At 42.2% G+C, this 14,722-nt stretch overlaps 1 protein-coding gene across 5 annotated transcripts in view; it reads right to left on the minus strand.

The window, feature by feature from the left end:
* The window catches only part of SCFD1 (sec1 family domain containing 1), a 133,756-nt gene that overhangs the window by 68,831 nt on the left and 50,203 nt on the right, over nt 1-14,722 (minus strand). For all 5 annotated transcript variants that reach the window (XR_005597882.1, XM_039536361.1, XM_039536363.1 and 2 more), the window contains exon 14: nt 12,247-12,328. Coding sequence is in view for 4 of the 5 variants with exons in the window: in XM_039536361.1 (XP_039392295.1) it covers nt 12,247-12,328 (82 nt within the window). In the remaining variant the exon portion in view is untranslated. The remainder of the gene's footprint in view (nt 1-12,246; nt 12,329-14,722) is intronic.

Genomic DNA, 14,722 nt, shown 5'->3' on the forward strand with positions numbered 1-14,722 from the left:
GAGAAGGGATGGATTGCTGAGTCCAGGTGCTGGGTTCTAGGGGTGGCTGGTGTTGGGGGAGCCCAGCCAGGTAGATGCAGGATGTGTGTGCGCACACACGAGAAAAACTTTATCATTCTCCTCACCCTCCTGCCTTGGGAGTTGGGGGAGCTCCTATCCCATAGATACCCACATGGGACTGCAGAGCACTTATTGGGAAGGTTTTTTCTTCAGGGGGTATGGGTCACTGGAATCATGTGCTGGCACCTTCCAGGCACTCCAAGTACAGTAACTAATGCTTTGATGGTGGCAGCATGAACCCAACCTTAGGAAGTCAGTGATGACTTTTTTTGGCATACTGCCAAAACTTTCATGAAGACTGCAAGTGAGAGAAAGGAAAAGGTGACTTCTTGTAGTTTGTATCTCAGTGAAGCTGAACTAAACTTCATAGGACAAAAAGGCACTTCTCTAGTCCAAGGGCATTTCCCTTGCTGAATATCAAATATTTGCTGCAAACAACAGGTATGAGAACTACCCAAAAGAAAAGGCTGCAAGAATCCTTTATAATGGAAAGTGTTAGGCAACCTAAATACAGGGATTGTTATCAGCTCCCCATATAATATACAATAACTAGCAATGATCCCCACTAGCTTCCACCAAGCCTTCATTTATTTGGGGGAAAACAACTATTTCAAGAACAGCAAGCCCAATTAAAGTCCCTGTGCAGGTGAGTTTCCAGTTATTGGAAATATCCATTTCCGTAAAAATCAGTCTCTGACCATGGTTATGTCCAACTATATCCACTTGTTCTCAAGGCTCTAAGCTGTGGCCCTCAAAGGCAACTGTTCTAAGAAAATGGGTATCTGACTACAAATTGAAAATGTATCTTCTGAGCCATCACTACAGAGAGGAGGTAGGCTGCACCCAGGGCCGGCTCTAGACCCCAGCGCGGCAAGCACGCGCGTGGGGCGGCCCTTTCCCGGGGGGGCGGCAGGCTGGGCCGGCAGACCTGCTGCAGTCATGCCTGCGGGAGGTCCACCGGAGCCCCGGGACGACCAGACCTGCCGCAGGCACGACTGCGGAGGGGGCACTCGTCCCGCGGCTCCAGTGGACCTCCCGCAGGCATGACTGCGGACAGTTCGCTGGTCCTGCGGCTCGGCTGGCCTCCCGCCGGACCTGCGAACCGTCCGCAGCTGCGGGAGGTCCAGCCGAGCCGCGCGACCAGCGGACCCTCCGCAGTCATGCTCCCGGGGTTCCGGGGCGCCTCCTGGGCATGACTGCTTGGGGCGGCCAAAAAGGTAGAGCCGCCCCTGGCTGCACCATCTTCTGCCACTTTTCTCTGCAGCCCAAGGAGCAGTTCTGGTATGAACTGGGAGTTTTCTGAAGAGCAGCTGTGTCTTCCCTGATGAAGCTGCTCAGCAGCTCCCCTTCTGGCTGCCTGCTCCACTGCAAGGCAGGGAGGAGAAAGCAGCTCTGGTTTCTCCTTTGCCTGCTTTCCTGCGGGGGCGGTAGGAACCTGAGGAAGAGTAGGACAGGTGCTCAGCTTTGCCTCCGCCTATGGAAGCATTACCTAACAAAGGATGTTTCCCTTCCCTCCCACAGTCTCATACAGCAACCCAGAAGAAGAGGAAAAAAGAAGCTGAGAACCTAACAACCAGTTAAAGCTCCCAGACTCTCTGCCCTGGCCCAGGTTAGGGGCTGCTCGAATTTGCACCAGATAGCAATGGTTTCCTAAGGAACTATACGACAACTAGGGCTAGCTAGAGTGCAGCATGCTCAACCCACTCTCCCCCTCTCTGCATCCAGAGCAAAAAGCACACAGAAGGAAAATTTCTGTAAATTCATACATATAAATCCTGATGCAATTTTTGCCCTTAGTTATATCACTGCAAATCTGAGATAATTCCAGTGAAGTTATTGTCAATTACTCAGGATTAACTAGTTTAACAACAGAATTTGACTGCTGGCTTTTAACCTCTTGATCCTTATTGCAGTTTCAACCTAATATCCTAAATGAAAAATGTGTTGAGTTAAAACACACAAATATAATTTAAGAAATCATAGAAATACAATTCTACATCATCCCATCATACTCCTTGATAGTCTCCCATGAAATCCTCCAATTTATGTGGAGACATGAAACAAACAATTATCTTAAACATTGCAGCTTTTCTAGTCTACTCTATATGTTCATTTTGTCGCCTTATGTTTGACTACATTTACATTTCTCTCTGCGGCATCTAAATTCCACATAACTTTAAAAATGCAACTTCCCCCCACCAACAAAAGGTGTCTAGCAAGCAAAATTGTCAATAAGATGTAAAACCTGTCTGTAATTAAAAAAATGCTTTAGTGTTGAATTTGGCATCAAGAATAAATGTTAGTTGGCATCCCAGCTGAGGCTAATTTGTATTATTGTAGCATGTCAAAAATGAAAAGAATAATCCATTAAGAGCATTTGGTTGATGCTCAACTTTATTTTTTTTTAATAAAATGATATTCATAGTTTCAAGGATCAGATGGCATATACAGGCACACTTATCAATCATAAAAATATGGTCACAGTTCTCAACTCATTTTAAACACACACTGAACACAAGTTCTTCTTTCAATCCATGAGTAGTTTTAAACTGTTTGGTAAGGTGACTGATCAAAATAGGTTACTACAACAAAGCAAACCCACTAGTCAGTGACTTAAATATACCTTTTAGACTTCACAAATGTAACATCAACAGCAATGGTACAGGGACATATACTCCCTTCAAAAGCTTCAGACAAGGACTTTAAAAATGTGAATTTGATGCTAATGAAAGAAGCCAGATTGAAACCCTGGTGAAGGAAGTTCTTGATTGATGCACACAACAGGTCTATAGCCTGAGTAGCAGCAGTGCAAACTTCCCTACACTGTGCCAGCTTCCGGCCAATATGTCTTAAGTGTGAACCCAGAAGGGGGTCAAAACTCTAGGGATGAGAGAGAATAGTTAAATCTCCATGCATACTCAACAGTTGGCCTGTCAAGACTGCCATTACAAGGGTGTAAAGTAGTGTACGTGTTTTTTGTGATGCTGATGCTTGTTCACTTGGAACTGGAATGAAACCAAATTAAATTTTATAAGCTTCTGGATAACTATACATGCTACTAACCACCCTGTGACATATGTTGTAGATATGCTATATCAATCGCTCAAGACATCCACTTCCCCATGCACTGACAGTTCTCAAAAGTGCTGATATAAAGCAGATAGTGCTTACTTTATTTAAGCATAACAGCTGCTCTTTCGTTTGGATGCATGCAGACACTCTAGAGGGCATGACTAATCTTCTGGACTCTGACAACAGGCAAGAGAGAAAGGAGAGATCCTAATGTGCAGTGGGACTGACAGTCAGGATGAGGCAAGAAATGACTGGCCAGGGCCATCTGATAACTTAAAATTATGGACTTTAGCTTTCTGATGTATTTAATTACTGTAATTTATATGCTATCATTGATACAATTTTAAATTTTGTGTTCCTTTTGTCTTCCTGGGAGAGGCCTGGAACCTGGTTCCATGTTAGTATGGCAGAAGCCATGCTACTTGGATATCACTCTGAGTTGCCATTTACACAGTGGTCTTAAATTATGACTCCAGGGAACAACCAAAGTTGTTTGAGTAGTGTTGCGCCACCATTTGGTAAAACAAGCCATTTTTCGCTTTACATTTATTGTCTTTGCATACAGCACCGTCTATATTTTTAGTGGAAACTTTCCCAGTGTATACTTAAGCTATTTTTTTTATGTCCAATAGAAGGAATTTAGATGTTATTCCAACAGCAAGCTGTGGAATAATAAGTTTCACTTTTGTAACTTATTCTTTAGGGTATATTTATAAATGGCATTTGTGTTTTCAGTTCATTATTTTTCCAGGTTCTTGTATAATCAACAATAAAACACACCAGCAAGTCCTGACACATATCACAGAGCAAGAGACTAGTTATATAGGAGAAGCACTGAAATAATGATATAAGTAAAAAAAGTGGTTTGTATATATTCTGTATGAATTCTGTATTGTTAAGGGGTTGCCATGCAGTTAAATACATCTATGTAGTTTATTTCTGATGCTTATAATTTTCCTTAACTAAGTTCTCAAATTATTTATTGCTGGAGATACTTGTAGAAATTTTTCCATTATGAATTACAATTCTTGCTGTGAGAAATACTCAGTGATAAAGGCGGCCATAATACGGTACACAGTACATTGCATCAGAGACCAATAAAACCAGTACCGGTGCAAGGTTATGTTGAAAATAAGAAAGCCGTGATGAGCAATTTGATTTCCAATAACGTTTATGTGGATAGTTCCAACAAAGTAATCAACATCTCCACTTCCACCACATCATTACCAATAAAGGTTAGAATCAGGTATACACAATATTTAGATTCAAAACAATGTGTGTGACCCAAGAATGCCCCTTAATGCCAGCTGGCAATGGGGTTACAGGAATATCCTGATTCTGGTATGTACATTTTGGTTCACTAAAGATTGTCATGTGAGGTCTTAATTGAAAGCCAGAGTCGTATTGGTCATTAACATCACTATGAAATATGTATACATATACTATGTATGGAGTATTTATATACAATGAACTTAAGTTCTTAAGGGTATGTCTACACTAGAAAAGTAAGTCAATCTATATTAGGTTGACTTACAGCCACTGCAGTAATTACTGCAGTGGTGCATGGCCACACTACCCTCCCCAGGTCAGTGTCGAGAGATGAGAGCCTCGTCTCTCAGCTCTGCTGGCAGCTCCCTGCTGGGAGCCTGGCTGCTCCACAAGCTCCCGGGCTGCCTCCGCCCTCTGCTCCATGTTACCTGCTGGGAGTGTGGGAAAGCTGTTTAGGGTGTCTTGCGTCCCCGTTTCCTGCTGGGAGCAGGGGGGAAGTCACCTGGGGCTTCTCACCTGCCCGTTCCCTGTCAGGAGCAGGGGGAAAGCCACCCAGGGCTTCTCGCCCCCCGAGGTATAGGGTCTATCTTCTCCAGCTGCTCCCTCCCACGCCCTCTACTCTTTTGAGTAGAGATAATGATAATGGAGTGTAAAATAGGAAGTGCACTCTTTGGCGCTTGAGTAAATTTCTCCAAAGCATCCAAAGAGAAATTAACCCCCTCTAAAAAGAGGAGCATAAAGAGAGCAACTGAAATCTGTTTAGGGAAAGTCTTCCAGAAAGCTTAAACCTCTACCTCTAGAAGTGCGGGGAAAAGTTGGACAAGATGCCTATATAAACATTACTCATTTCAGGATTCTGGAGTCCAGACAATGTTTACAAGTAAACCATTTAAACCATTCAGAAACATGCACAGAGCCAGTTGGGAGTGAGTTGTGGGGCATATTAATTGAAGAAAGCAATTTTTAAAATTTTTCATTAATTCCTTCCTCATATCAGAGAACAACTAAAACTATTAGTTACTTTTGTGGTGAAAGTTGTTGGATGGGATTGTTCACATGGATTTTGTACATGAAGAAAACTTTAGCTTTTATAAATTTCATTCATTATAAGAGAAATCTTTCTTCATAGATTTACATGTGAACAAGTAGGTTACAATAAGGCATAGCAGACTTGATAGCTTAGTAGTTTCTCACAGATGCTTCCATTTTCTAGCAAGAGAAATCCTGAAACAGGAGAGTTCTTTTCTCTCTTTGGAGGCGGATTACCACCCCCCCCCCCCCCGCCAGAAAGCAGAGGCACTTCAATAGGATTGGCTTGGGTCTTCTCCCAGTTAGGACTCTCTCACCCCTTTTCCATTATCAGAGCAGAGGAGAAGCTAAGGTTTCTTTAATATAACAAAATATATTTCATCTCTTATTTACCTGTATGTATATCCAATAATATGCACACTGGAACAGTGGTAAAAATTCTCAAGATAATCAATTCTGTTTTGCAGTAACTTTTTTCTCTTGATTCTCTCTCATGCAATAAAGTATTGATGCACTGTAGAAGCAGCTTCTGGTTGTCAATTCAGATATGGGCTTTGTACTGAAATTATATCTGCACACTTTACATTACTGTGCTTTTTTATATATTTAAAAATCTTGGAAATTTTAACAAATCATCTTTAAGAGTAGGCTGCCATGAGCTGGAACTACTTCTCTGTGACTGATATTGGGGGAAACTTTTGGCGTTCATGCAACCTATCCCACACACTGCACTCCCAAACACCTGCAAAATTCCCTCAAGTGTGGAAACTGGTGCAGGAACCATTTGATTTTGCCAATGGGGCCATTCAGTTAATTAAAAGGCTTGGAGAAAGGGCCCACTGAGGGAGAGAAGGAGAAAATTTTCAACGAGAAAAGAAAACTAACAGGAAACAAATTTCCCAGGGGAAAGAATTCCTTGCTAAAGACTAACAGAAAAGCAATAGGAAATAGCAGCTCCCTTCATGAAGTCAAAGATACTGAAGAGTGGGTGGTCAGTTCTGAAAACATGCCAGCAGAAGGAATTTTTCTTGATAGAGGAGTGAGATAGACAAAAGATTCTGCCTCCGTTCTCCTGAATCGTATAGAAAGATCCATGAATAATGATATATGCTAAGTGCAGTGGATTAATGCCAAGAAAAGCTGTGACTTTAAGGAAGTAAATCAGTTGGCATTGGTCAATATCTTCTATATAGATATAGCCAGTTATGATTACTAATAATTTTAAGGGGTTTTAGTGATTGTACTTTTTTGGCTGGTGAGGTAAAAAAATTTTTAACTTGTCTTAGAATAGTGAAAAAGCTTTATTGTGTACAGTGGAGTAAGAAAGGAGTGAGAATAGTTTTACAGGCTAAGGGCCACATTCTACTATCAATCCATAGACAAACTCCCCCATTGAAGTTAACATGTAGAAAGTGATTCTAAGATATGTCCTCACATTAACACATTAGTAAAGCATCATGGGTGGCTACATTTTGTTTTCAAGTAGCAATTTAATATGTTCTAGTACAGTGGTTCTCAAACTAGGGCCGCCGCTTGTTCAGGGAAAGCTCCTGGTGGGCCGGGCTGGTTTGTTTACCTGCTGCATCCACAGGTTCGGCCGATCGCAGCTCCCAGTGGCCGCGGTTCACCGCTCCAGGCCAATGGGAGCTGCAGGAAGCAGCGCGGGACATACTGGTTGCTGCTTCCCGCAGCCCTCATTGGCCTGGAGCAGTGAACCATGGTCACTGGGAGCTCCGATTGGCCAAACCTGCAGATGCAGCAGGTAAACAAACCGGCCTGGCCCACCAGGGGCATTCCCTGAACTAGCGGTGGCCCTAGTTTGAGAATCCCTGTTCTAGTATTCAGAATAAAAATACATTAATATTGTCACACATAGGTATAAAATACAGCTTTACATAAAATTCCCAGAATACTAAGTAAGAGCAAATCCATAATTTTATTCTTAACACTATTAGCTTCGGGCTACATTCCTTAAGTCACCAGCCTCCTAAAAGCAAAAACAATCAATGTAAAACAAGTCTTCATTTGTTCAAACCTTCAGCGATAAATATTTTCTAGTCTACTTTGTGAAGAACTGGTGCATTCTTTCCAACTATATTATAAACAGATATGCCAGAAAACTGCCAGGACACCAGAGCAGGTGATTAATTTCTGGTTTCCTCTTGGTGTGTCATAGAAAATGATCCAAGGCAATGGAGAAAGCAGCTGTAACTGGACGACAAAATCATGAACACTAAATATAAAAATTAAACTCCTGAAGTATACTAGCAAACAAAATGTACTGTCAGAAATCTGTAGCTCACAATAGTTACTCAGGAATTTTCACACTGATTTTCATAAGAAATAAAAACATTTAAATAAATATTTACAGTAGATTGAAGCTGAAAAACTAATGGACAAAATGGACAAATGTATCTATTATTAAAATGTAAATATTGTTCTAGCTCATTTTAGAAGTGAATTTGTAGAACAAATTGAGTAGAGCACAGATGTATGCGCTGAATTGCCTCACTAACCTGGCTACAGGGTACATTCACCAGAGAAACAATTCTCTACTTCCTGCCCTGTTCTGAAATCTTTGGTACTTCCTGGTTTATTATTTCATTTATTATAATTTATACAGAGCCCACCACCAAGGTATCTAGGTGCACTGAGAATTTTATTAAAGACGAAACATTTCCCAGAGGGCTAATACCCTAACACTCCCACCTTTATGTACCATAACTTTAAAAGGACAGAAACTAAAAAGGCATTGTTCATAGAAAAGTGATTGGGAAAAAGAGAACTCACAGTTATAGAAATACCATCTATCACTCTATGTCACCAGACTTAGATTTAGGTGAATTCCAGAGACCAACCTCTATCACCTGCATCTTATTTTGATTTGGTTTAGGATAGTCAAACTTAACCCAGGCCTTTCTCTCTGCCAATTATTTGGAGAGCAAGGAAATGGCTCCTTCTGGATCTAACAAAAAGGACACACAGAAAGAAGTGTCATCAGCAGATTGATATTGTATGTCTTTTGTTTCATGATTTTCTCCAGCAGCTGCGCATACACAATAAGGCAGAAAGAAGACTGAGCTTCTTGAAGACTGAGCTTCTTGAACCTTTTAGATGGTTCACATCTGAGAACCATCTAAAAGGAAAATAAGTCATCCATCATCATTCTCTGGGAACTTTCCAACAGGAAGAGAGAGGGGGACCACCCTAAGGTAATTCCCGACTCCTGATAAGTCACCAGCACCTAATGGAGAATTAGCAAGAACATGTGACTTCTGTCCAATACCATGAGGGGAGAGTCAACAGAGACTAATGTTATTTCCATTCTACATCCCTGTCTGAAAGCTGGTTGATGTCTAAAGAAGTAGAAGATGTAAAATGCTGCTAGAGCTGGCTTGCCACCACCTTCTCAATTATCTTTCCAAGAAAAAGGAGGTTACTGACAAGACTATCATATAAAAAGTCGACACTGCCAACTGTCATTTTCTATGGAACTACTGTACTGCCTTTCAATTACCGAGTATGAAAGCTGGCATGCCAGACTCCATGCCAACTATTGCAAGAAAACATACTACAGGTCACCTGGTAGCTGAACCAAATTCAAGGAAACATTAAGATTCAAAACAAAAATCAACCTAGTGATAACTGTAACTCATTCATAGACATGATGTTTAATATAACTTGAATATCATCTTGCACTGAAGAGCTCAAAACACTTGACAAATGTTAGTGGAATAAAGCCTCAAAACATCCTACCCCTTGTGAGGCAGCTAAGTAGTATGGGGTAAAATTTTCTGAAGTGTCTAAGAAACTGCTGCCCCCTCATGGAACCTTACTGACTTCACTCAGACTCCATGCAGGCACAAGGGTCTGTCCAGTCAGTTGTCATTAGGGTGACCAGATGTCCCGATTTTACAGGGACAGTCCCGATTTTTGGGTCTTTTTGTTATATAGGCTCCTATTACCCCCCCATCCCCCGTCTCAATTTTTCCACATTTGCTGTCTGGTCACCCTAGATGTCATAGGATCAGGAACCAAGTGATTCAGCCAGCAAGTCTACGGCAGAAACAGGAATACAACCAGTTTCCTGATGCCCTGGTCTATACCTTAACCACAAAAGACCATCCTTCCTTACCACCTCCCCATGGGTCAGTTTACCATACAGTCATAAACTTTTTTCATATCAGCACTTTCAGATTACTAATACAAGTCCATGATATACATTTTTTTGAGAAAAATATTTAAACCATTAACTAATGACCTAATCTTAGCCTAACTAAAGCATAGCAAATATATGCTTTAAAATATCATTTTAATGGGCTTCTGTGACAGGTTGGATCACAGAAACCCCCTTGGGACTGCCAACTGATGTGCTGAGACTACTTGTGAGCCCATTTTCCCTGTCAGCTTGGGACTTCAGAGCCCTGCCTTGTTTGAGACAGAGACCTGGGCACTGTCCATGGCACAGGCAGTATACCTACAATTCTTCTTTGGGCTCCCCTCTGGGGCAGACACTCCTGTGTCCACCCAAAAGGAAGGAGATCCTGATCCAGCTGTGGGCTCACAGCTACCAGCTATGACAGACCCTTCACTGGCCAGCAAAATCCCGCTCCCCCCATTTCACTCAGGTTGGGCTTGCTTCCATCTACAGTCTCCATGGAGTCTGTTCCCACCACAGCAGTCACCAGGACTCCAACTTCCAGCTTCAGGATACATGTCTCTGGGAACCTCTTCCACTCCATTACAGCCAGTTTGTGCTTCTGGGTCTTAATTTGCTTTGTCTTTTAAGTTCACAGTTTGCTAGTGGGCAGCCTTTTCTTTTTCCAGGGCAGCCTTTTCCCGGGGCAAACCGCACATCAATTTCCACTTGTCTTCCCTTGAGACTGTCACTCGATGAGCTGGGATACCACAGAGAATCCCCTCCTGCCAGGACAGGCACCCCTCCACTACTGTCTTGCTAAGTTAGACACTCCAGTCAGCTTCAGCACAGACACAGAGGTTGGGCCACATCTGTCTGCAGTTCACAAACAGATGCACTCAGTTCAGGGGCTTCTTAGTTAACAGACTTTCCCAGTGCCCAGTGTTCAGCCTTTCTGGGCAATTTGCAACTTGTGCTTCTTCCGATTTTCCCTTACTTATTTTGCTTCCTTTTCTGTCCCTATTTCCCTTACCCGAAATAAGCAAACAGAAAATAAACCAGTAACCACTTTGTCTGTTCTCCAGCCACCAAACTTAAAACTCACTTAAAATCACTACCAGTATCTTAAAGCAATCAGCTGTGCAAACATCCTGCTCCACTACGCCACTGTGACAGGTTGGATCACAGAAACCCCCTTGGGGACTGCCAACTGATGTGCTGGGACTACCTCTAAGCCTGTTTTCCCTGCAGGCTTGGGACTCCAGAACCTCGCCTGTTTGAGCCAGACACACTAGCCTGCTACAAACCCAGACCCAGGTCTGAACCATGTCCCCCAAAAGCTGCAGGCTTAACCGAAAACAGCTTAAGAAGTGTTCCTGTCTCAAACGCTCAGATGCCCAACTCCCAATGGGGTTCAAATCCCAAATAAATCCGTTTTACCCTGTATAAAGCTTATACAGGGTAAATTCATAAATTGTTCGCCCTCTATAACACTGATAGAGAGATATGCACAGCTGTTTGCTCCCCCCCAAGGTATTAATACATACTCTGGGTTAATTAATAAGTAAAAAGTGATTTTATTAAATACAAAAAGTAGGATTTAAGTGGTTCCAAGTAATAACAGACAGAACAAAGTGAATTACCAAGCAAAATTAAACATGCAAGTCTAAACCTAATACAATAAGAAAGCTGAATACAGATAAAATCTCATCCTCAGAGAGGTTTCAATAAGCTTTTATCACAGACTAGATGCCTTCCTAGTCTGGACACAATCCTTTCCCCTGGTACAGCCCTTGTACCAGCTTGGGTGGAAGCTAGGGGATTTCTCATGATTGCAGCCTCCTTTGTTCTGTTCCACTCCCTTATATATCTTTTGCATAAGGCGGGAATTCTTTATCCCTCTCTGGGTTCCCACCCCTTCTTCTAAATGGAAAAGCACCAGGTTAAAGATGGATTTAAGTTCAGGTGACATGATCACATGTCACTGTAAGACTTCAAGCCCTCATGCCTCCCAGCCTGACATATAGGAAGGCCTGCAAGCAAACAGAGCCATCCACAGTCAATTGTTCTGGTTGATGGGAGCCATCAAGATTCCAAACCACCATTAATGGCCCACACTTTGCATAACTACAGTAGGACCTCAGAATTATATTTCATATTTCTAGTTTCAGATACAAGAGTGATACATTTATACAAATAGGATGACCACACTCAGTAGATTATAAGCTTTGTAATGATACCTTACAAGAGACCTTTTGCATGAAGCATATTCCAGTTACATTATATTCACTCATTAGCATATTTTTGCAAAATCATATAGATTTTCATAAAATCAACGTCACAGCTTCATCCCACATTAAAATTTTAACACTCGAACTTAGCCATCACATATAAATGAACTAAATCTGTGAGCAATTTTGACCCAAGGTTGCCATAATACATTTATTTCACCCTGTTGTGCATACACACTGAAATTAAAGTTCCTCCCACTGTTATATCTTGCTAGACCAAATGATATCATATGATGTGCAGCTCTTTCCAAGGTATTATTTTTGAAAAGACATGCCATTCTGATCTATTTCTCCAGTTTTAAGTAATGTCAAGCGCATTGTGGTTTGACAGAGATAAGCTGACTTATAAAGGAGTTCTATATTTTTTGTAACAGACAGCGGAGATACCTTTATATGCTCCAGGACAGCAGTTGCAACATTTGTATGAAGATCGATGAGCCTTTTCTTTTCAAGTAGTTCTGGAAGAGAGCTGAAAAAATTAAATATAAAGTAAAACGTTAGGTTGCACATTCTAGTGGAATTGTGCATTCACTATAATAAATGCATCAATTATGAGAAGCAAAGATGAAGATTACAAACTGAAAAACAAAGGAGTCAGGAAATACAAGAGTTAAGGTTCTCATACATTTACAGTATATTCAATGTGGGTAATTTAAATAGCTGTAGTTTAGTGATAGAAGACAATGTATACACAGTATGGGCAACGTAATACAGCTAAACGTAAATGTATACATCCAGGAACAAAGAACGCAGGCCATACTAACAAGATGGGGGGGGGACACTAGTCCGAGAAGCAGTTACTCTGAAAAGGATTTTGGGGGGCAGGATAATCAGCTGAACATGAGATTCCAGTGTGATGCTATGGACTAAAGGGATCCTTGGATGCATAACTAGGGGTATCTCAAGTAGGCGTAGAGAGATAATATTACCTCTGTATTTGGCACTGGTGCAACCACTGCTAGAGTACTGTGTCTAGTTCTGGGTTATGCAATTCGAGGAGGATTGATCAGACACACTGTACTTGTGACTCACAGCCCCATTGGAGGTGTTCGTCACTGTGGCATCTGAATAATCACCTATTAGTGATTATCCTTGATCACAGGGATAGCTCGCAGAGGTCAGCATCCAATTATCAATAGGACGTGGGAAGTGTGTGTAGCCTAGCCACAGGCATAAATTTAGAGGCCTCCTGCAAGAGCCCCTTCTTAAGCTGAGAGCCCATGAGAAAGCACAGCAATTGAGTGAGCTACCAACATAAGGAAAGTTTGGCTGCAAAAAGAGAAGGCCAAAGGATAACAATTAGAAAGGCACCACATCCCCAAGAAAAGTAACTGACAGAAGAAACAGAAAAAAACCCAATACACCTAACAAACATACCCCAAATGTAGGCTACATAAAAAAAAAGCCACAAGAGTAAAAAAAAAAACAAAAAAAAAACAAAAAAACCCAACACCATCAGTAGAAGATCGGCAGCAGAGTGGGGGCTACCCCATTTATCGCACCGAGTGCAACATGTATGACTACCTGCCTTGGGAGCAGGTGGTGTATGAACACATGCAGTGCGAGCAATTCACGGCCCTCAGAGACAGAGTACAGGCTCTTGAGGCCAGAGTGGCTGAACTGGAGGACAATGAGAGACAGTGGGGTACAGAGAAGAGACTTTTAGAGACAAAGTAGAGCGGTCCCACCTCCTGTCCAACAGCCCCTGTGCTGTTAAGAAGGATGAAAGTCTTGGGGCAGGAGAGCATCAAGCTGGAGTCGAAGGAAACAATCCCTAATTGGGACCCACCTTCCGGATGATGTCATGATATCCTCTTGCACGGAGGATATCCCTCCGGGGAGCAGGGACTTACTAGGAAAAGACAGGCAATAGCAGTGGGGATTTGATTGCTAGAAACATAGATGGTTGGGTTTATGATAACCAGGAGAACCACATGGTAAACTTCCAGCTGGATGTAAAGATAGCAGATCTCACGAGATATTAAGACAGACCTATAGGTAGCACTGGGGAGGAACTGGTGGTTATGCTACAAATAAGTATCAATGACTTGGGAAAGAGGTATTGGAGACCAAATTTAGGCTGCTAGGTAACAGATCAAAGTCCAGGACCACTACGGTGGCATTTTCTGAATTGCTTCCATTTCCACATGCAGGGCCATTAAGACAGGCAGGACTGAAAGGTCTCAATGCATGAATGAGATGATGGCGCAAGGAGGAGGGATTTAGGTTTATTAAGAACTGGGGAACATTTTGGGGAAGGAGTATCCTATAGAGGAGAGATTGGCTCCACATAAACCAAAATGGAACCAGACATGCTGGCATGTAAAATTAAAAAGGCTGTAGTGGATTTTTTAAACCAAGGGCTGGGGGAAAGCTGACAAGTGCAGAATAGCACACTGTTCAGGCAGCCAGTGGAGTGGAGGAAGATCTAACTCTGGAAGGAGAGAGCAGTAAAGGAAGATTTCCTAGATGAGAGCCCAAAATGGCCAAGATTGCATGCTGTAATACTACAGGGCTGCAGGACATGGGGGTAGAAACCAAAAAGAATGTTTCCCACAGGTGCTTGGAAAGATGATCCCTGGGCTCCCTATCAGATCAGTACAACTCCCATGAGAACAAAGTATATGGGTGGCAGATATCTCCCTACTATGTTTTGAAGAGATGGAAGAAAATGAACACTCAAATAATGAAGTTGCACTATTCAGGTGTCTTAGGGCCCTCCCAAAACCCAGTCAGTGTTTCAATTTCAGAACTCATCAGTCCAGAGACAGAAGCACTTAAAATGGCAGATGAGGATAGCAGGGTGACTTTAGCTGTGTCATCACTATAAGATGACTCAGTACAGGAAACATCTTCAGTACTG

The sequence above is a fragment of the Mauremys reevesii genome, linkage group 4, assembly GCF_016161935.1.
Source record: "Mauremys reevesii isolate NIE-2019 linkage group 4, ASM1616193v1, whole genome shotgun sequence".
NCBI lineage: Eukaryota > Metazoa > Chordata > Testudines > Geoemydidae > Mauremys > Mauremys reevesii.